Raw genomic sequence first — 22,828 nt, 5'->3', positions numbered from 1 at the left:
TAAGCCATATTCTCCTCACCTCACAGTTGCTCTACATTCTTAGTAGATGATTTTGTTACTAGGGGAGCTGGAACAGAGAAATAGGGTAAGTAAACTGTAAAGCTTTGGAATTGGACTGTGTCCTTGCTGGGATTGCTTTAGCAATGTTGTTTCTGTTCTTGCATTCATGCAGCTGTGTCAAACAAATCTGTACTTGTGCAAATGGTGCAGGGAATTGTGCTCTACAGATAAAAACAGTTTTGTGGTTACCTGTGAATAAATGCAATTACACATGTCACAGTGGGTGATTAAGTGGGCCCTTTTTCATGAAGATTAAGACTGTAGAGGTGCATTCATGGGGAGAAAATAAAGGACCCACAGAAGGGCTCTTGGATTTGCAGGAAAGGAAATGGCAAGAGCTAAGGACTGGAAAATGAGGCCTGGCAAATTCAGAAGTATAAAATAATTGAAAAATTGGATTATATACACAATTTTGTTGTAATTCTTCAAGTAAATACTGGTTGTTCAAATCTTAAATATAATACCTAATTTTATCCTGTTCATTTCTCATTAAAGTATAGCCAGTTCTGGTTAAAAAGTCTAACCAAATAGCTGTGAAAAGTAGACTAAAGACTAATCTTTGTTCAGGCCCTGGATGGGAGCCAGTATCCCTATTGTTACTAGTTATCCCTGTAACTATTGTTACTATTGTCTTGCCTAAAGGATCAGTGAAGGTGTTACTGTGTGTAACACAAAGTATTGAGAAGTGTAGAGGAAGATTTCATTCTTCATAGGAAACAGCTTTAAAAATAGGCTGTTTTCACAGGAGTAGTTTTTTCTCTTTGTCACCCAACTCATACACATAATTTTCAAATATTGTTTAAGCATTTTATCATCTCTGCTCAGTTATTGTTTGAAACATAAAATAGTCCAGTTGTCTTATGTGTTTACCTTTCAGGCCCAACCTTCAGTTATTCACAGGCATTAAGTCTAATTACTGACTTAGTTGTCTTGAAGTTAGACCTTCTTCAGCTCAAAACCAGCAGGGTCTCATACCTTTTTTCATGTAATCTCAGGGAAAAATGTGGAAACCTAACCTCATTAAAAGAAGGAACTTCCTATTATTTTGAGAACATACTGTTTCTCTGCCAGGTTGTCTATAACTTCAAAGATTCTCCCCTTGCCCAGTTTTAGCAGACCTGATTAGCAAACTAGAGTTGCAGAAACTTTTGACTGGAAAAAAATTCAGGACACAAGAAAAAATCAGTGACTGTATCAAAAGTTTCTCACTTTTATTCTAGTTTATTTGAACTGCTCTGGAATCTTCACTGCATACTGTAAAACTGAGGCAAGATTTATTAGAAGCTTTTGAATATATTAATCCTTTTGAAGATCTCTTTAACTTGTCTTCATGTGCACTTTTCTGTACTTCATTGCTGTTTGATGCAAGTGCAAATGAGCTGTATACTTCCATTTTAATAATTTTGACCGTAAAGGTTAGATGTCCATAATGTAGTCTTTACCCACAGATTCTCTTCACAGAATCACAGAAGGGTTTAGTTTGGAAGGGATCTTAAAGACCATCTGCTTCCACGCCCCTGCTGTGAGCTGAGACACCTTCCACTAGACCAGGTTGCTCAAAGCTCCATCCAACCTGGCCTTGAATACTTCCAGGGATGGAGGTTCCAGAGCGTCTCTAGAATTAAAGAATTAATTCCCAATATCTAACCTACACTTGTCCTGCTTCGGTTTGAAGCCGAAGCCCTTTGTCCTTTTATGACATGCTCTTGTAAAAAAGCTTCTTGTAGGTCCCACTGATACTGGAAGGTGCTCTGAGGTCTCAGAGCCTTCTCTTCTCCAGGCTGAGCAACCCCAGCTCTCAGCTGTCTTCATTGGAGAGTTGCTCTACCCCTCTGGTGTCTCCATGGCCATTCTGAACTTTCTCAGGTCAACATGTTTGATGGGTTGTGGCCCCAGAGCTGGACACAGCAGTCCAGGTGGGGTCTCATGAGAGAAGAGTAGAGGGAGCATCGCCTGCCTCTTCCTGCTGGCCAGATTCCATTGATGCTGATGGGCTTCCTTGGACTTTCTGGGCTTCAAGTGCACATTTCTGGATCGTATCTGGGTCATATCGAGCTTCTCCTCAACCGATTTTGACGTCTTTTGTTTGTTCTTGTTCATTGATAGGTCTCATTTACTAGCTGTTAGAGCTCTTAGCAGGAGTAATAATCTTCCTCAATTTTATTAAGGTGTTTTACAACTGCAGTGCTCACACTCACCTTTTGTTTTGCAATGATGCATACATGAAAAATAGTGTTCCTTTATCTTTTTTTCTTTTTTGCCTTAAGTGTGTTTTCAGCCTGTTGTAAATGTAGCCTAGTACATAAATTATCACTGATTTGTAATAATTTATTGATAATTTATATTTGTAATAACTTACTAATGTGGGAAGATGTCCTTTTCTCCTCCTTATCCCTTTTTTTCTCTATTTCTGACAGGAATCTATGAAAAATATCTTGAAATAAAATTTGAAAGAAAACTGTGGTGCAGAGTAGTAATAAGTTACTGTGCTTTTTTCCCCCCTACTAATTGAGTTGAAATTGAATTTAATTTGAAGTAAAATCTCACAACAGATTGTGAGAGTTCCTGGTACAGTTAAAAGTAAAACTGTGCTAATACAGCTATGTTAATAGCAGTCTGACATAGCCAGAGTGACAGATTTTACAGCAATGTTGTTTCAGTAGTGACATTGATTTGTTTATTAGACATGGTATCAGGTTAAACTGTTACAATATATGGTAGGAAGTTAGAGATCGTGTCAGGGTAACAGAAACCAAAAGTATATTTCCAGAAACCCATCTTGGAAAGGAAACACGAGTGTGCTGTGTGCCAACAGCTTTGTGCTCTCAGCCTGCCTGCCTGCTTGCCTGGCTGCAGTGTCAGGAATCAGAATGTGGATATAGAAATGCTTATATGCTAAGGATACAATTCATTCAAACTATAAAAAGAATTGGTTTAATAATTTCATGTTCTGTACCTATCACACAACTTTCACTGTAAATCTCCTGTTTTTTCATTTCAAGTGGATTTCTTTTCATTGTGTGAGAATTTCTTTGTAAAATAGGAAAAGAAGGTGATAGAGAAATCTATAAAGTAAATACACAAGAAGATATTTCTCCCATTGTTTCAATTTATAATAATCAGTGAAATATAATTTTAGCAAAGAATTTAAAGATGCTTAATGATATATCTCCTTCACTTTATTACTCTACAAAAATAATTAAACTGTGATAAAGAAGCTAAAACTAAGCTTGTAGCTTAGCTAATCTAAAGCTAAAACAGTAGTTAAAAACATACTGTGGTAGTGAAACACACTCTAAGCATCCAGATGAACTGAAATTATCTGACTGACTAAAGGAAAATTCAATAGCATATTTTAAAATGTATCACTGGGAGCACATGCTTAACCTTTCAGGTCTTTTCTTGTAATGCTTGTACTCTGTATGTACTTTGTATTTTATCTGTAGGAAAACGGGTAATAGAATTGTGCATGCTTTTGGTTTGTCAGTTACTCTGTGTATATTTTGTTAAATCAAAAGCCTTTTCTGGAGTTGCTATTCATCTTGCTCCCCCCTCTCCTCTCAGAAATTTTGGCACAACCACATATCACATTTAGTGATTCAAAGACAAGTTCTTATTTTTTTGGCTGCTACAACCTAAAAATTAAGGTTAGCATTTTTCCCACAGCAAGTGTGTGTTGCCCTCTGCCTTTCTGTGGTCCCGATGGCCCTAGCTGCCTTTGAGTGCTTCCTTCTGCCCTTTTCTGCTGGACCTGTATTCCTCTTCTTCCTCACATCCTTCTTCTTTAACACTTACTGTCTCTGAGTGATTCTGATTTTCCTGTTAGTATGTGGTTTTTTCCATTTTTTTTTTTACCTTCCCCCACCAAAACAAAACCAAACCCTCGATTTCATTTTGCTTCTTGAATTGCACAAGTGCTCTATGAAGTAGAAAAAGGAGATGGTAATTATAGAGTCAGATTCTTCTTTCCTCTTGGTGTAAGACAAATACATTCAGTGATATAATGGCAGAATGTGTGAAGTAGGAGTGGAATTCAGCTCTTATAAGGCTGGAAAACTTTAAGACAGAAGGTGATTGTTCTTAGCTGTATGTTGGAGGTATTTTGTCTGAATAATGGGTAACAGAAGAGTAATTTAGCATAATCTAGATTTTTTAATACTGCATTGAAACTTTGCTAAAGAATGCTGTATTCTCTCCTTTCAAAAGAGTTTGATGGCAATTGGCAACTAAAACTTTTTTTCGTAGGAAACAAACATAAGTCTAGAATATTCAACTGTCAAAGAAATTTCATAATTAGCACATACATCGCTTTAAAAAGAAATACTGCAATATAGTATATTTAATGGTTAACACAACAGAAATTTTGTTCTTCTGTCTGAGTAAATTCTGTAGCCTTTCAAAGAATTATTTAACTTAAAATGAAAAAAATCCAACATGGGTGGGGAAGATAGGATGTTTAAGTTTATGTGTGGTGGGACATAGTGCCTGTCAGTCCAGTTCAGTGATACTCTTACCAAATCTCCTTCATATAAATAAAAAGTAGGTCCTGATGTTAAACCCACCTTTTGGTGTGTACAAATAAATAATAATTATGTATGACATACATGTGTGTATTTATGTAACAATGAAGGGAGGTGAATTGATCTGATGTGTATCCAACTGCATACTAAATCTAATATATTTAGAAAGTACAGAAGTGACTGCTATTCCCTTGGCACTAATAAAGTAAACAGAACTTCCGACCATGTGTGGATTACATGCCTTGTAATCCATAAAAATTGCTGTGTACTAGAAACTAGATGATGTGATGTATTTACATTTCAGTTTCACAGGTTTGTGATGTACTAGTGTGTGAAGGTATGCTTCTTGAATACTCTAATAGATACTGGCACTACACTCTGCTTATTTTGGTATTTTTAGTGTGGGATAACCTCATTTTACAATATAAAATTGAATGGAAATGCATTTGCAGTTAAAAAACAACATAGTCAGATACCAGCTAATACTTTAGAGACAGAGAACATGTGGAAACTGGCAGTGCTTGCTTGTGTTTCTGAGATGTGTTTGCTGGAATTAATATTTTTGGCGTCCTGTACAATTCTGCTTGCCTTAGGCTGAGTGGTGTGAAATGTAATTGAACTAATGATTCACTGTGGTGAGATCATTTTAAAGAATGTAGTGGGCTTCTTATTGTACAATACTATGGCATAAATTTGCCCTTTTTTCTTCAGTGATGCTGCCTCTTTGCATTCTGTTTTAGTCTATCTGTCAAGCACCCACACCGTCATATCACTCCTGAAATCCTCTTGTGTCTGTAGGATATGTAGTGTGTCTTCACAATTTACTTTTTATTTTGTCTTGTGTTAAATTTGTCATATGGCACAGATAATTTATGGTTCTGTTTTATGATGGCTTCTGGGTCTATGTAGGATGGCACATATTCTTACTTGTGTACCTTCCTTCTGTATGTAGAATTTTTTTTTGCAGCCCTCAAAGTGTACTCCTATGTAGTATAAGTCCTCTTTTTAAAAATTTATTGAAGATGAAGAACAGTAAAAATGAAGTAAAAATAGTAAAAATGAATTTGTAAAGGCAATCAATGAGTGTGATCGACACAGCCTTTAAAACTGGGCTTAATCTCTTTGGGCAATTCCTAGGCTGCTCTTTCTCTACTATGAAGTGCTGCTTCAGTGCATCTGATTTTCTAATGAATGAGCTTTTAACACTAAATGTGTAATTCTTGAGGTTTTATTTAATTTTAAGAACTAAGGTTATGTTGTCAAGAAACCTTTCAAGTCTGAAAGCTTTTCTAAATGCTTTTTTCAGATAAGAACATGATGTAGACTTATTAATCTGTTCATTATCATTTCTCTTTCCTTCTTTTTAAATGAATGAGTAGTATCTTTCATTTAAGAATGCTTTATTGGAAGATTAGTAATCACTGAAATCATGTTATGATATTAACCCTACACATCCCAGCTTCTGCTTCTAGTGTTCAAAATACAGAGGGTAGCTGGAAAGAGAAATGAAGAAGGGGTACAAAAAAGAAAAAAAAATAGTTTCTGCTTCAATATTTTGCATGCATTTCTTTTCAGAAATTATTCTCAAAAGAATTTTTAAACTGGTAAATGTGGAGGATATGGGATTGAAAAAAAAAAAAAAGAGATTATTTCATTTACTTCCTCTCTGCAGCCTCTCAAATAAGATGTAGGATTTCAATTCTTTTAGGAAATCAGAGAGAACTTGGATAAAAAAGTGCTTTAAATGCAGTTGAATGCAGGTATTTTTGGGCCAGTTTCCACAAAAAAACCTCAGTGAAAATATGAAAGTATGTTTGAATATATTACACAGTAATTTTGTATCATTTCACATCAATCAGATAATAACATTTCTAGATAGAATTTACATGATTATAAGTGGCTATTGTTTGTAGAATATGGAACTGCAGTATTATATTTTGGGTCTTCAGGTCTGGTAAGCTAAGACATGAGCTCAAGTAAACTAAGTACATTGCAGGTATTTTTTTTTAAGCACAAAACCAGTTTTGGCAATACACATATGATTAATAATTTAGCTATGTGGTGGAGAAGAGCTTTTTGTTCCCTTAAAACTGTGCCTTTTCTTATGCACAACTTCAGAAAAGTGCTTTAGAAATCCTAATTTTTTATGTAATGTTTTAGTCAAGCTAACTCTCGTATTCAAGGGTATGATCTGCTTTTTTATATAAGATAATAGTTATTGAGAATTAGCATTTTAAATATACTGGTAGCTGGTGACACATTGATCAGTTTATGTAACAAGAGGAATGAAATCATGCTCATTGATTTTGCAGGTTTTTGTTTTGTTTCCCCCTCCCCACCAGGGTTTCATTGAAATGAAGAAATTAAGTGTGGCATGGTGCAAACAACTTGACAAACTTATGTTTGGATAAAGATCTTAATTCTTGTTTACAGTGCTATGGATGATGATAAATGCAGGTTTGGGATGAAATTGAAGAAGACAGTGTAGAACAAGAGCATGCCATGGCTGCCCAGGAAATGCAGGAATGCAGTAGCTGGCAGTATTGGTGATTGGTTTGTGACAAGGCAATTGCATGGCTAGAGCTGAACACAGTGGAGAATAATAAAGTTATCAAGGGCAGGAAAATTATCTTTTACTTTAGCTGTGGCATTTGACAGTCATATCTATGTAGATAGATGGTAGGAATGAAAAATTCCTGTGTGAAAGGTCCTTGTGTCACACTGGAGGTCAGTGTGAAAAATCTAAACCTTTGCACAGGATTGACTCGGTTGGTTGACCTTTAGCATCAGCCAAATAATTTTCTCATCCGTGCTTTTTTCCTTAATTTAGCCTTTTACTCCTGCCCTGTCCTTTGTAATTATTCGAAGTTGTGTATTTTCCATGTAGAAATTGTAGATCTGAGATTGCATATGCAAAACTTTACTTTTCTTAAGAGTACTGTCAATTTTTGGACTGGTATGAATTTTTTTCCCCATATCAAAAGTTTCTGAACCAGTAATTGAAGGACATAATGTGCATGGTAGTCACATGCTGGAGAAGATTGAAATAAGTGGAATATCTAAATATGAGGTCAAAATGCATCCAGGTTGTAGTTGCATAATATTCAGAATACTCTGATCAATATTGTTTATGAATTAAATTTAAAAACACCATATCATACAAAATGGTGAATTTGTGCTATAGAAAATTAATCCCAAGTGCAATTTTTACTTAAAAATTATTTTATATTTACAGAGAAACTGAGCCATACAAATATTTTTAAAAGTTTGCACTTCTTTAAGGCTATTTATTTTCTAAAAAAAGAGGACTTGAATATTTTTGACAAATATACACATGGTGTTACGCTAACAAACAGCCATGCAACATATATCTTACATAATGAAGAAATTGAATATACAAGACCTACTGTATTTAACATATATATTGAAAATATACAGTCTTGCCAATAGTTAAAAAAGTTTTTCTTATTTGGCAGTATTTTTTTTTACAATTTGTTCAAATATTCCGTTTGATGTGTTTTGGTGAATACTGAAATCTAGTCAGTGACAACCTGAGGTACTAAACATTTCTGTCTTACTTCGCTGTCTTCAAAGGTAATCTTTTTGTTCCTTTTAGGCTCTATCCATGAGTTGTGTATTACAGCGTTATTTGGCATGGGATCTGCTTCCACTATTGAAACAACTCGCTTTTTCATCTTACTTTTCAGAACTTTCTGAAACTTTTGCCTCGTGAATGCGTAAAGTAGAGGGTGAAATATAGTTGTTCCATATGCCATTACTAGAAAACATAATCTCAACTTTACCAAAAGGTCACTTGGGCCCAAACATAAGATAGTGGTGTTTAAAACAGAGATGGGTGTCCAGCAGAGAAGGAAGGTGGAGATGATCAGAAGGGACATTCTGAAGACTCTCTTTTGCCGTTCTCGCCGCTCCCGGTGCCGTTTCACAGCTCGGCGCAGAGCAATTATGACGGACACGGAAGTCCTTACACCAAAGACGACGTTTTTTCCTGCGCTGCTGTGGGACACATCCGTAGTCTCATGCTGCGTGGTCAAAGAAATAGTTTTTTTCTTTCTGTTTTTCTTCTTTTGTCCCGTTGTAAATCTTGTACCAATCCGAATATTTAGGGCCTGGAGTATTTTGGTGTATGTAATTAGCATTACTACAACAGTGAAGAAAAATATTGGGATCTGAACGAGAATGTGGTAGTACATTCCTAGCTCAGTGTGGTACTCGTTTGTACTCACGCACAGAAGTGTCTTATTTTCCCAAGTGCTTGCACTTTGGAGACTGAAGAAGTTGACTTCAATGAAAGGAATCAGGAAGGAAAACAGTGAAATGATCCATATTGATGTCATTAATATCACAGCCCTTCCCATGGTCAGGATTCGATTAGCAGGTTTTACAGAGATGTCGTATCGGTCCAGCGTGATAGCGAAGACGTTGATTGCAGTTGAAACACTTGCAAAAGAGACACAAGCCTCATGGAAGCAGCAGATGAGAGCAGTGTTACTCTCCAGTGAAAGCAGAAGGATAACTATAGTTAGAGGAATACATCCCACACAAATTATTACATCAAGTACATGAAGGTTCATTGTAATTATGTTACTGACAGAATTGATTAAGTTGGATTTCATACAGTAAAGTACCAGAACGGTGAGGTTGCTGCCAAGTCCCAAAACAATTTCTAACATCAAAAATCCAGTGAGAGAAACTTGAAAGCTTAATGGATATGACAGTGGTTGGTACATGTTGGTATCGATGTCATCAATGGCATCTCGAACTGTAATGTTAGATTCGGACTGCATGTTGACTTCCAGAATGGGGGACAAACACATTCTTTTGTTGCAGCTGGTTTTTCTCCTGAAAGGTGAAATAAAATATGGAACTATTTGATTTCTTTTTTTAACATTTATTGGAGATAAATGCTGGGGAAGGAGGAGGGGGGAAAAAGCAATATTCTTACCAAACTCTTCATTTACAGTATATTTAGAGCTTTAATTGGCATGGACTCAAAAGCCTGAAGATCTAGAGTAAGGTCTTTGCTTTTTAAAGAAAGCAGGATTTGTTTGAAAAAAGAAAAAATAGTGAAAAGCTTCCACTTAGGGAGGCAAGCCTTTGTTTATAGTGATGTGGTTTTTCACAAAGGGCTCATTTGTTGAATAAACCATACTTTGTGCATAGCCTTTGTATTGCTTTGAGAGTCATTTTAGAAGAATGTTGTTAAGTATTAACAAATTAGTGATCAAGATGATTTTAAAAAGCTCTTGTGGAAAAAAAAAAGTGATAGGAGCATGGGGCACTGCTGCTTATGTATCATAAAAGGGATGTTTAAATTATTTATGCCAATTTATCCACCTCTTTCTTGTAACATTTACGGTAGTGCTGTGGACTGAAATGTGATGTTCTGTAATGCACCAGCTTTTTACAGAGTTTAAACCTTCTGTTCATTTTAATCTTCTGAGCATCTATGTGTATGATGCTTGCCACTACAACAGCTTTATATAAAGTATATATAATTTCAAATGCAGAACTTATATGGGTTTGGGAAGTTGAGTTTATTACAATATACTACATTTCCTTTTTCTGATTTGAATTTTCAATTGCTTCAAGAAATCTATGCCTGCATGGAATGGAAGAGTATTTGATTTTAATCCAGAATATATTTAAGGGAATAATTTCAGCAAATAATATTTAAAAAGAAAATTGTCTCTTTCAGATTTTGATTTTGGTATTTTTTTTTTTTTAGTATTTAATACAAACTGCAGTTAAACCAAGCAGATTTACATACATAGCATGTTTCTCTTAGAAATAAGGATCAGAAAGGTATTTATTTTATCTAGCAGATTTTTTATTTTGTGTTTCATCTGCTTAGTTTTACACATGCGGCTAAGTTCTAAATATAGCATCTGCATGTAATACCTGATGTTTGTATGATTTATATCGTCAGCCAGCTCTTGAGTTTGTAATTGATTGAATAAATAAAAGAGAGGTTATTCAATTTCTTGTTATGATACTGGAGGGCTTTTTCCTAGGTAGCTTTAAATTTAAGAGGGGACATATTTGGCATGAAAATAAATTTGGATGTCGACCTTTGTTCTATTCTGAATATATTAAAATGGATAGTGCTAAGGTGAACAAAACTGAGCTCTTTTAAAATGAAAGTATGAATTAAGCACACTTGGGATACAGTATGCAAATGGATTTCATCTGCAGTTCTGAAAAGCTTCAGTTGAACAATACTATTAATTGCAAATTGTATGATGAAAATTCTTGGTATTCTTCAACAGCTATTTCACATGTACCTCTTAAATAAAAAAAGATGTAAATTAGAACGTATTACTCTCAGGTGTGAAATGAAACAAGAAATATTTCAAAAGCTTTGTTTCATTTCTAATTTAGGCAACCTCTATCTGTCTTACATTAACCCTCAGGGATATGATCTCCTCTTGCATGCTGTTCTGGCTGTGAATTGATTTCAAGAAACCATTCCAAATGCATTGTTGAACAAATGAAGTTCTTTTGTGTTAGCAAAAGCCAGGAAGAAATCAAAAGCAGATCTGCTAAAACAAATTACAGTCTCACCCTCACATTACAGCGACCGAGTTTTTGTGAAAGCAGACAAGCTCAGCTGTGTTAGGTCGCCATGAATAGATTAAGCATCACCTCCTGGGTGCATGGCCTGGGTTTGGGAGCAGAGCTGTGTGGCCAGGAGCTCGTTCCCCCAGCGCCGCGCGGGCAGCGGGGGCACCTACCTGTTCCTGTGCCTCAGGGGCCTGGCACAGCGTGGCAGCAGCTGGGCAGAAAGCGACACATGCTGTCACTGAGAGATTTCTGACACGCACTGTGCCCTGGAAATCAAGTGGTAGCTGAGCTCTTATTTCATTTCTTGCAGGTTTTTTTGTTTTCCTTTTTTTTGTTCCTGCAGTTCAGCAGCAAAAAGTTCTGATTAAACATGGGGACTTCTTAATTGCCTCAGATACTTCTACAGACCAGGGCATATTCTGTGTCTGTTCTGAGTTTCAAGCCAGCAATAACAAATAAACCTTCTTTTAAGTGATGTTAATTTCCTTCCCCTGATGCATTTTGTAGAAGCCTGTTTTTATTTTCCAGGTTTAGAGAATAGTATTTTCTGATCTCAGTTTTCAGGGTGTGTGTAGACATCCTTAGTTTATGGTTGCATATTTCTTTCTGTGATATTCCTGCTCATTACTTTTGAGTGATGGCTTAGTGAAAGAAGTTGCTATACATCATAAAATCCAGTTCATGTGCTTTGAGAGTAACCATGGGTTACCTAATTTGGTTTATTTTGATTTAAGGAGAATACATAACATCATAAAATTGAGAGAAAAATATCCATTAGTCATTATGACAAGTTATTTAATGAGTAGTATAGAAAAAGCTTGGTTAAACCTTTATTCTGCTTGCTGATGAAGTATGCATATTCTCCTTTTGGGATTTCATGTTTCATTGTCTCTTCATGCATCAGTAGTTTCCACAATTCTGGTTTTAAATTATAAATCCCTCTTTAAGAAATGCTCACCATTTTAAGAATCAATCATTGCACTCTTCTTGTAATGAAAATCTGAGCAGATGTGTTAGTCTTCCATGTATATTGTTGAAGTGTCATGCACGGAAATGGTAATGCAAGTGTGTTCCATGTTTTGTTTTTAATTCCTTTATGTCTTAAGAATACATTTTAGGGATGCATCCTGCTGCTCGTAGGTCATACAGCTACAAAGATACCCGGTCAACTGCATTCTTCATATTGTCAGTAGTAAAACTGAATTAGTTGTTGCATGCCCTTGTGAAGGGGAGGAAAAAAAAGGTTAAAAGTAGGGCTATAATTTAAAAAAAATAAAGTAATGCAAGAATGTATTTTCTAATATCACTTATTTAATGAATAAAGGATCTCTAAAAATGGACCTTATAGATTACATAGAAAATCAGTTTGCCTGCTCTCTATTTGCTAGTAACATCATATTCTTTTGCCAGCTTACATGAATTTATGTTTTTTGGACAAGTTTCCTGTTCTCCAGATAGTACAGGTTACAAAAAATCCTGGCTAGAAGCAATAACTGTTGGATGCAGTGTCTGTGACTAAAGCTAGAAAATGTAGTTTTGTAGCTCTGGTGAGCAGGTAGTTTATACATACAACTCTCTTGTCTTTTAATGAGAAACGAACAGAGTTAATGAGCCTTTTAAAAAATACACTTTTGTTTAATTTGCACACTGTTATACTTTCCTTTCTTGAAATAGATGTTTAGCAAATCCATGCTAATAAATGGCTTGTATGTATAGGATAATGAAAGAAATAAGTTTAAAAAAAACAACAAAAAAGGGGGATTTCTTGAGCAATCAGAGATTAGTCATATGAGCCAACCTTCATAAAGCAATAAGTATGCACTAATTACAGACTGTCTGATCCTTCGAAGAGTAACTGAATAAATCTGAAACGTATTTAACTGCCAATATTTGGAAATACTGCTGAGGGAGGAAAAGCATATTCCCGGTTGCTTTATGTGGTTGTTTTCCCCAATACTGTATGAGCTTAAACTGTACTGTCTTCATGTTGTACAAACAAAACAGTTTCTTAATATTCTAGAAGACTTTCATACAGAATAACATTTTTCTATCATTATGTTTTTAATGAGGAAAGGGAAATAGCATTTAAATATTTCCTGGTCTCAAATATAACAATATATTACTGCTTAATATAAGTTGAAGCTGATCTCTTGCCTTTTTATTCTCCAATTTTTAATTTGATTTAATGTTGCTTATTCTGCATATCATAATAAGGAACAGGTCTTACCTCCACTAAAGATTTGGTAAATTCTCGATGCAGGTGAAGCAGTTCCAGGTTGGAGGGATTCATTTTGTTCACTTGTTAGCAGAGTAGAAGGGAAACAGGGTAATAAGCATATCTTCAAAAAATGACCTTAATGAAAATTTGTGCCTGTACTGTGCCATTGTTTCAGCATACTGCTCATGTATACAATTGCTTTAGTTCTGGTTTACAGGCTGCTGCAGTCTCCCACTCTTCCTACGGTAGAATCAATAAGCATCTGAAAATACATAATGAAAGTAATTTAACATACTGAAGGCTTCTTGTCTCCAGAGACACCACGGAGATTCAGGCTTTCTAAAAAAGAAGAGCAGTGCTTCTGAGAGGAAAGCTTGCGATGGGCAGCTTTTGCAGAATGACAGCCTACCTTGTCGCTTCTCCTCACTGCAGAGAGATGCAGTGCATTCACTAATTTTGATTGGTCAGTGATGTTGGGCTTTAATTGTGCTTCATATATGGGATTGATGCCCTCCCTCCCCCCAATTTATATAAGGATTCTTTTATAAAAGGACTAAATTTACAAATGATTTATGAATTCTGGAATATATTAAGGGTATGCCTGTTTTATTTTTACCTTTTCACTCTTTACTTTGTGTACACTGGAAACCACATGGCAGTGAGGAAAAAAAAAGGGATTAAACGGTTATTACTTTAAAAGCTTACTACAGTCTATATTTGCCTACTTTCCATTTCTGAGCTTTTAGGGTGTTTGAGTTTTCTGTTTGATTTTTTTGTTTGTTTATTTGTTTTGGTTGGTTGATTTTTCTTGTCCTAAGAACATTCTGAAATAATGCTGCCTCTTTAAGCCATACTGAATTTCACCGTACATGTTTACACGCAAGTGGTCATCTAGGTTTTGTAGCAATAATTTATATTCAGGATAACTTGATACCTACATGTATATTAGGAAAATTTATGCTAGGATGCACCAAGATTATTCAGACCCTGGTAATTATTCAGAGGTGATAATTTGGTTGATTCATGATCAGAAAAAAATTATTTTTAGGATCCATCACTATGTACAATGTATGTATAGTTGTGGAGGTTATTAATTTTGGTGAAATGTAAACTTCTAAAAAAACTTGCATGTTCCACGTGAATTTTGTTAGAGACTTGACAGGTTTTTGTAAGGATGTCTTTCTTGCATGATGTTCTTGACCTTCACTTTGCAAGGGATGTCTTTGTTTTCACTTTTTGTTTTGTCACCTATTTCTGAATCTGCTCTGTCAGTACAAGCAATGCTCGCAACCGCGTAATAAGAAGTGTAGCACAATACCTGTTTTAATTAGTAGTGGTGCTAAATAAATCTTGGAAATCATTTCAGCATAAACCCGAAAACCATATTTTTCAAAATTGGTTTGCTGAAACAATTAGTTTAAGAATATCTGAGTATAAAATGTCCTATAGGTAGTTTATAATCTCAGATGAGTGTGGGACTTTTTTTCACCATGATTTAAAAGATTTTTAAGTTTTTTTGTAAGGTGTGATAAAGTACTAAATGTTAAATACATAAGTAACTTCGTACATTAGTAACTGTGTTAAGATGGTAGTTTGGGTCAAATTTTGATGCAGTCCTCTGGTTTTAGATTGTTAATGCAAATACATAATGCAGTTGTGTAACTCAGATGTCTTTCTTTTCTTTACTTTTTCTTTTAGGCAGACATCCAATATATTATTTATCTTTAGGTAACAGCATGCTTTATTTATTTTTTAAAATGGCTTTGTATCCATCCAGCATGCTTCCTGTTCCATACTCTTTTGCATTCAGGAACCATGTAAATAAAGATTGCAGAAACTTTGAAGAGAGATCACTGGGTACCAGCTGGCTATGCTCAGTAGCAGCTGATTGAGCCCTTTGAGCTGTCTCTGTATCATCTGCCTCTCAAGAGCTTGAAACGAATGAAACCAGCATAGCTCTTAAAGGTGATGTGATAAAGAGGATTCCCGAAATGAAAGCATAAATACCAATATATTAAAGAGATTTACTTGCTTCACTTTCAGTATGACTAAGGATAAGTAAGGAAGCCTGTCTAAATTTAAACAGATGAATCTCCATCTCCCTTTCTAATTCTTCAATGTGTGCCTTGTGTGCCTGAACAAAGATGGAGGTATTGGATGAGCTGTTCTGTTAGAAAAAGATGTACACACGGAGGAAGATTGTAACAGGATTTTGGGTATATCATGAATACATGGTTCAAAGGCAGGCAAAGGGGTCACAAAAGACTACCTATATGACAGGAGGTGATATTGGCAGAAGTTTTATCTGCAAAAAGTGTTTGAGAGGAGTGATAAGGAGCTGAGTTGTGAACATATATTAAGCTTAAGTTTTCTGGAGACAAAATCAAGAAAAGAAGCAGTACCATATGGAGGCAATCAGGAGTAGGTGGATGGATAGACATGCTTATAAGCCATTGCTGTGCAGATGCTAGTTAAGATGGTGTGAACAGATGACTTCATCCTCAAAGGGTAGATAGGGAAGAGTGGGCAAAAGGAGCCATGTGCAGGCACCCAGCATAAACAGAAAATGTGCTGTTCTTATACCTGTTTCTATATCAGTACAGATGGGAGAAAGAATTTGACTGGTATTTTGGCTTTTAGGGTAGTGAAAATTGGGGTGAAAAGGTAATAAGAAGGTAGAAGTATCAGAGAACAGCAGGAGTCCTAAACCAGGAGACTGGTGATGAAGAGTTTGAGAATGGCAGCACAAGGGGATAGGAAGATCCAGATGGTAACAGAGAATAGACTGTGAAGGGTTGAGGCTGCTGGGTCTGATGTGGGGGGAAAAGAAATGCAGAGAGGTGGGAGCCTGAATCAGAGTGGAGCACAAGGGTAATGTGGCTTGTGCATGTAAAGGGACACTGGGTGCACAGGGGTAGAGATAATGGCAATTGCCATAACACACACCCCTGTAGCACTTCTCAATTCAATTCAGGAGTCATAGCTGTATGTGAGAGTATATTTTCTGGTTTGCTGAGAGGAGGAAATCCAGAAATTTGCAAGTTGTAGTGTATTTTTGGTCCTTTTATCTACTGTCTTACTTTTCTACACAGAGAAGTAATGTCCCAACATTGGCTGTTACTGCATTCCCTAACCATGGTAGGTCATCTCTAGGTCTGAAGGTCAAAGCTCTGCTGTTTAGTTTATAAGATCACCTTGAATCAGTTTCTTGAACTGCAGTGCTTTAAATAAGCTTATTTTGTTAAAAAAGACTCATTAGGCTCAAAAGGTCAAGCAGGACCAAATGAAGTACCCAGTTCTAATGTTTTTCTATCAGAGTCCTTGGTTTTGGAGCTTTAGAATTCTTTTAATGTGTTTTATAGTTTAACTTTGCATAAACCTACTGCAGGCTACTTTAACATCCAGATGTCATGGACCTTCTTCATGAAGATCTTCTTTGGCACAGTTGTGAGACTGTGTCTGCTCACTTCTCTTGTTCTCTGCACTATTCTTTTTTTCTTCCTGACTGTTTCAGCAATACTTTTTTTCCTTGTACTGCACATCTTGTTTCCTACTCTGAATATTGCTGCTCATTTAGTGACTATTTAGAATTTTACTGCGTCTGGGTCTAAAAATGTCATCTGTTTTCATACTAGCAAGAGACTTGAGATCCTAACTCATACAATTTTTTTAGTGCCACATAGTGTCTTTAGAGCTCAAATTGTTTTAGAAAATGAATATTGTGTGGTTTTGGATATCCTGCCCTGGGATTGTTGTTCAGCATTGTTTACATGGTGCATCTACACATATCCAGCTAGATAGCTCCTCTGTACCTTTCATTTACCTACTCTGAGGAGTGCCATGCCCAATTCTAACCTAGCTCTTCTGAATATTTTGTGATTTCTATCTGTTCTAGCAGTTTGTGAAATATATCTAAAATAGTTTCTTACCTTGTTGTATCTCAGTTTCCTCAATAGTCAGCTGCAAAGAATTTTGTTAGAATATTGATGAAAATCCAGTAATTTCTATAGTATCAAGGGAAAAGAAGCAATGGATAATAGCTGTTTGAGTCTGGGAGTTGTACTCATGTGCCCTTGTTATGCTGAATTTGTAAATGTGTTCTGCTTTCTACCTGATACTGAAATTACAGCTTGCTGGTCTGGATCATGCTGGAGCATGTTTTTATGTAAATGGTGACTCTTGACCCATGCACAAGATCCAGACATAAAGGTTTTTAGTCGTAAAGGTTTTTATTATTATTTAAGAGTGATATAGTGAATAGACGACAAAAATTCAGTTAGAATTTGTAGACAGTACTATTCTGACTTGGATGGTAACATGGTCTTTTCTTTCTTTTGGTTCAAGTACTTTATTCTCATTTCTTTAATCTCTAGAGAACTGATCTAAGGCTTTTTCCTTTTCTGCAGCGAGGACTGGCTGCAGAAAAATACAAAAAATTCATTTTCCATTCGGTGTCTTACCCTTAAAGTTTATTTCTTTTTCTCCCTTGCTATTGATTGCCATCTTGCTTTGTTTTGTTATTCTTATAATGACTTATTTAGGTTGGGTTTTGTGAAGGTTTTTTTTTTTCCACTTTTCTGATATTCATGTTTCCCTCGACAGAAAACAGTCCTGCACATGGGACATTGTTGATCTCGGTTCTGCCGCTGTAGAATTACATCCCTGGAAAAATCTGGATTTTCCAGATAAATTGTATGTTGTTTCACTGTGCTTCCTCTTGTATTTACAAAGATGAATACTTTTGGAAGCAGCACAAAGAAAAGTATTTTAAAATAGGCATAGAATAGATAATATATAAATTATATATATAAAAATATAATAGTATGCATATTTTACATGTTTATGTATTTTTATATATAATGTGTACATATTAATTTTCAAGATTCAGAGTTAATGACAGCATAGCAGCTTAAGTATGGAAAAATTAACTACTTTTGCCATGGAATAAGAATGCATTATAAGATTCCTTTGGGTTTGTATAACTACTAGGCATAGCTTATTTCTTCAGTAGTATTCCATGTTAGAACAATTATTGACCTTTTCAGCACTGGAAGGTTCTGTACTCATGAGGAAATGTGTAAGTTAGAGAATGCCCTTTAGCTATTAATACCAAACACGTATCTTGTTTTAGTTTTGCACAATGAGGTGATACCAAAGAAGAATTGCAAAACCATTCTGGCTGTCACTCACATGTAGGGAAGGCATCCTTTTTGTTTCATGGCAATAAATTTGGTTAAGTAGTACAGGTAAATCATGGTCCTAGTGTATTATTGCACAATTATTTAAACATTTTAGTAGAAATGAAAAAAAAGCAGTATCAGTTATGCTCAGGAGGAAAGTATGGCTGTTAAATTTAGCAGTAATTTAAATAACATCAGTCTCACTCTGGCTTTTCTCCATGGAGGTGGTTTGTCCTCTAGTGTAAACATTCATAATGAGCGGTCCTGTACGTTGTAGTCGTTTTTGGCAAAAGTTTAATTAGTGACTATAAATTTAAAGACTTTTTTTATTTTACTTTAAAAATTGTAATATTGCTATGAATTTGATTTCTCCTTCATTACAATTGTGCTTTAACTATTCTGAGAACTTGAGAGGTTTCTGCTTTTGTAAAATATTCTTAGTTCCAAGCTGGTAATTGTTACTGAATTTTTGTGAGGATTTTCATTATTATGGAAAGGCTTTTGGAATTCTGACATCGTATCTTTTGTATTGCTTTGAACATACAAATAAAAAAGGCACCTGCTCGCATTGTGTGAGCCGTGTGAAAGCGTGCCTGAAAGAACATTCATTCCCAAAGTTGCAAAGTGGTTTAGCATAGTAGCTGAAATGTTCTGGAGCTCAAGTCCTGATGCTGTGTAGCTGTAGAATGAGGAAATACTGCCTTGTGGTTTGAAGTCCCCTGGATTGCTTACCTTTCTTTCATGCAGGTATTTTGCATGTTGGAGGAACTTTTCAGTGCTGTTGCCTGCTGTTGGTTGGTGCCCAGCACATCCAGGTCCCAGCTCCTGGCAGCTCTGTGTTTGTGCATTGCACAGCAGCCTCCGTGTAGACCTGTCAGGAAGTGTTCTGCCTGGCTGATTATGTTGCTTTGGATTGGGAGGCAGCTGAAGTTAACATGCAGGGTTGAAACTTCAGGATCGGGTTCAGGATTCTCTGTCAGATATTCTTGTTGTGAAAGTCATGAGTAGCCAGGTGTGCAGGATGGGCAGCAGCAGGAGCAGCACTAGCTGCCCTGTTACAATCCCCTGATGCAGGGGTTTGGTTACAGACCTTCCTGCTGCAATATCCTTTAAGTGGAATTGCTAATTTAAAACAAAATGAGAAAACAGGAAGATTTTCTCTAGAGTTGTTTATTCAGCAGAGATCATGGATAGACTTTGTTTCTAGTAATTTTGTAAACTAGAAAGGCGGTACCATTGTCTCTTAATTAAGAAAAAGTGTTCACATGGTGTGCCTAGTGGTGAGCATTGTTCTAGCTGAAATTAAGAGACAAACCTTAGGATCTTAACTGCCCTCTAAGTAAAGAGTGAACACAACATGAATAGGTATCAACTATCATGGCCCTTCAATTCTTTTAAGGCTAACACAGCAGTGTAAGGGTTACCACAAGGGTGACTTCATATGTGTCAGTCTCGATCGAGTAGCTGCTTGGGCTTGGCTGATTCAGTTTGGAAAGACTACAGAGTGTGTGTAAAGGAACTAGTAGGCTTACTAACCTTAAAATCAAAGCTCAGTAACTCTGCATGTGACAGGAACATCCTTTGCCTTCTTCAGACAACAAAATAAAACATAAAGACGGTAGTTGGATTACCCCCCTTGTTGTGAATGTCTGATATAAGCAGTTTAAAATATTGTCAGCCTCTGTGTTTGGTTCAAATGTAGGAAGTTCTCATCAGTCTGACAGTGGTGATATTCCACAAATTAAATTCTCAAAATCCGAAAAATTATATACACTATGTTTTCTTGTCTGATTTTTTTAAATGATAAATGACTTGGTTGTTCCCTCTTTGCCACCTTGGTTCTTCAGTTGATTTTACGAGGTTGTTCAGGGAAACTGATAGAAAATCTGTTTATGTAGTGCCATAAAAAGACATGTGAGAGAAGTTTAAATAGTTTAATAAGCTATAATGATAAATGCATAATAACATGGAAATTGAACTAATTTAGTACAGTGTGTTGGCTTCACATTTCCTCTACTAAAAAAAATATTCATTTGATTGATGTGCATGTTGATCTAAATTTAGATTTGTGTTGGTATCATATTCAGTTTATTTTTGTTCTTCCTCTGTTGTTTGGGTTCATTCATTTTCATAATTTGTATCCGTAATATAGTTTAATTTTTTTATTGATTATTGAAAAACATCTCTTACTTTCTTAAGGGGATAAATGAAAGAAAAATTTAAACCTCTTCATATTTTCTGTTTTTTTTTTAAAAAAATGTATCTATTTTAGCTGTAGAATCTAAAATAAATACCTAAACTGAGTAAAAATGCATGCATACGCATGCATATGAAGAACTAATTTTGTCTGTGAAGCTCTCAAATATCAAGGATTTTTGTGCCTAAACCATAGTTTCAGTTTTTTTCCATCTTCTAAAGTATTTTTAACCTCACTGCATAATTGTTGTCTTTGAAATCACTTACTGTAATACTGAAGCAAACCACAGCTTGTATGAAAAATGCTTTCATTTGCTGTTTTTTGGGAGAAGGCTGAGAGCAGTAGTGTCAGTGGTATGTCTGAGGAAGGGAATGCTGTTTTGCACTGTATATGGTTGATGCCTGGAGCTGGCTTTGCAGTCATTAGGCTTGAAGCCTAATGTTTTATTTTACTAATAAAATTGTGTGAAATTTAAAATGGCTGTTCAAGACGTTATTGTGCCGATGGATGATGAGCAAATACAGGTTTGTGGAGAAAAAGCTTGTCAAATTCTTCAGCAGCCTTCATTTATGATCTACATAGTCAATTAAAACATAGGTAGCATGAGTTGTAGTGGTAGGGGCTATGAAATTTAGTTGGAATAGGAAAAAGGAAAAATGGTTTGTGCATTATTTCTGGTACTTTTCAAAGCGAGAAGCTTCACTATTTCTAGTTAGGCTAGCTGCTCTGCAAAATAATACCTTGGGTTAGGAGCTCCTGGAGGAAATGTGGAAGACGAGGAGTAGCAACAGCAACAACCCATCAACAGCAAAACCTTGTGAGTTATTACGTACTGCCTGCCTGTTACTGTGCTGTCTTTCTAAAAGAGAATTTGCCATTCTCACACAGGTAGAGGTCTTTTCTAGTTCTCATTCTTTCCACAGTAGATCTGGTGCCCAGTGAGAATTTATTCCCTCTGAGAGACAGCTGGATATGGAGAACATTATTAATCAAGCAAATTGGTTTTAATGCGAGGAAAGAGTGAAAGGAGAGGAGAGCCTGCCCTTTGAAAGTGATTACTACTTTAAACTTGCTGGTCGTTAGGCTTGAAATGTTTTTCTTTGAAGTTGCTTTATGTTGTAATGCCTTTTCTGTGGCCTTGCTGTTGAAGTAAAAGGAAAACTCAGCCTGCTCTGTTCCCCCCAGGGCAGTTGGGTTTTTACCCTGCAAATTTTATATGTATTTTCTTCAGAAACCTCTTTTGTTTGCCACCATCAAAAAATTCTAGGCATCTACCTGTTTATTGGACTCTTGCTGTTACCCTGTTTAATACTCCCACTCTGAAATCTTGAAGCTGGCATTATCTCAATAAGCAATACAGGTCTAGGTTAGAATACTTCAACAGGGATTTTCATATGCTGTTTGTGTGTATCTGTATGTAAGAACTCAGTGGCTGTTGGACTGTTGGTTGAGTGCAAACCTTGATAAATGTTGCAGGCTGTGTTGATAGCATTTGTGAGAGTATAAAAGCCACTCTCAGTAATCTCGAAGCCTGTAGGCAAAGCAGTTATTACAGTATACTTTGGGGCAATAACGATTGATAGTAGACAGAGTTTTAGTTTGTATTCAGTACCCTTAATCTAGAGTGAATTTATATGGACAGTTAGAGATAGTATGGATTAGCATTTAAACTAAGGATTTTAGCTTCTTTGCAATGTCCATGACCACAATGCCCGAGCATTGTGTGTCTGCTTCATAGTTTCTGTTCACATTATTGTATTTGGTAGAACAACAATTTGGTTATGTCCTAGATGCCTAGCACAGATCTGGAAAGGCTGTCTGTATTTCATTAATCTGTCCAGTCTCTGTAATACAAAATCAATTTCTTTTTGAAGAATGCATGGACTGTAGAAATTTTCCTCATTTATTCTCTTTGCAGATCTTTAAGCACAGATTTTTAATGACTAACTAGACTTGACAAAGTTAAACCAAGGAAATGCTTTGGAGTAATAGGGAGAGAATTGGGGTTTGAGTGGAAAAAATAGTTCATGTATCTATCTCTCAAGATATGAATTTCTTTTTTTTTCTA

The 22,828-nt window shown here is 35.9% G+C and overlaps 2 protein-coding genes across 5 annotated transcripts in view; one reads left to right on the top strand and one right to left on the bottom strand.

Moving 5' to 3' along the window:
• The window catches only part of COG5 (component of oligomeric golgi complex 5), a 180,071-nt gene that overhangs the window by 21,024 nt on the left and 136,219 nt on the right, over positions 1-22,828 (top strand). The gene's annotated exons all lie outside the window — the stretch shown is intronic.
• GPR22 (G protein-coupled receptor 22) lies at positions 7,835-13,840 on the bottom strand. 4 transcript variants are annotated; one of them, XM_054276015.1, is made up of 4 exons: positions 13,793-13,840; positions 13,393-13,645; positions 11,336-12,384; positions 7,835-9,443 (listed from the first exon to the last, which is right to left on the bottom strand). In XM_054276015.1, the coding sequence occupies exon 4, from the start codon at positions 9,416-9,418 to the stop codon at positions 8,117-8,119; it is 1,302 nt and encodes a 433-aa protein (XP_054131990.1). In that variant the 5' UTR covers positions 9,419-9,443; positions 11,336-12,384; positions 13,393-13,645; positions 13,793-13,840; the 3' UTR covers positions 7,835-8,116. The 4 variants fall into 4 exon arrangements, with proteins under 4 accessions (XP_054131990.1, XP_054131973.1, XP_054131999.1 ...); XM_054275998.1 differs by lacking the exon at positions 13,793-13,840 and having other exon boundaries at positions 13,393-13,785; XM_054276024.1 differs by lacking the exon at positions 13,793-13,840 and having other exon boundaries at positions 12,124-12,384; positions 13,393-13,785.

This window comes from Melozone crissalis, unplaced genomic scaffold (genome assembly GCF_028551555.1).
Source record: "Melozone crissalis strain CALT ecotype California unplaced genomic scaffold, PUWL_Pcris_2 ptg000004l_1, whole genome shotgun sequence".
Lineage (NCBI taxonomy): Eukaryota > Metazoa > Chordata > Aves > Passeriformes > Passerellidae > Melozone > Melozone crissalis.
The sequence above is the reverse complement of the archived record's forward strand: the minus strand, read 5'-3'. Positions and strand labels throughout refer to the sequence as shown.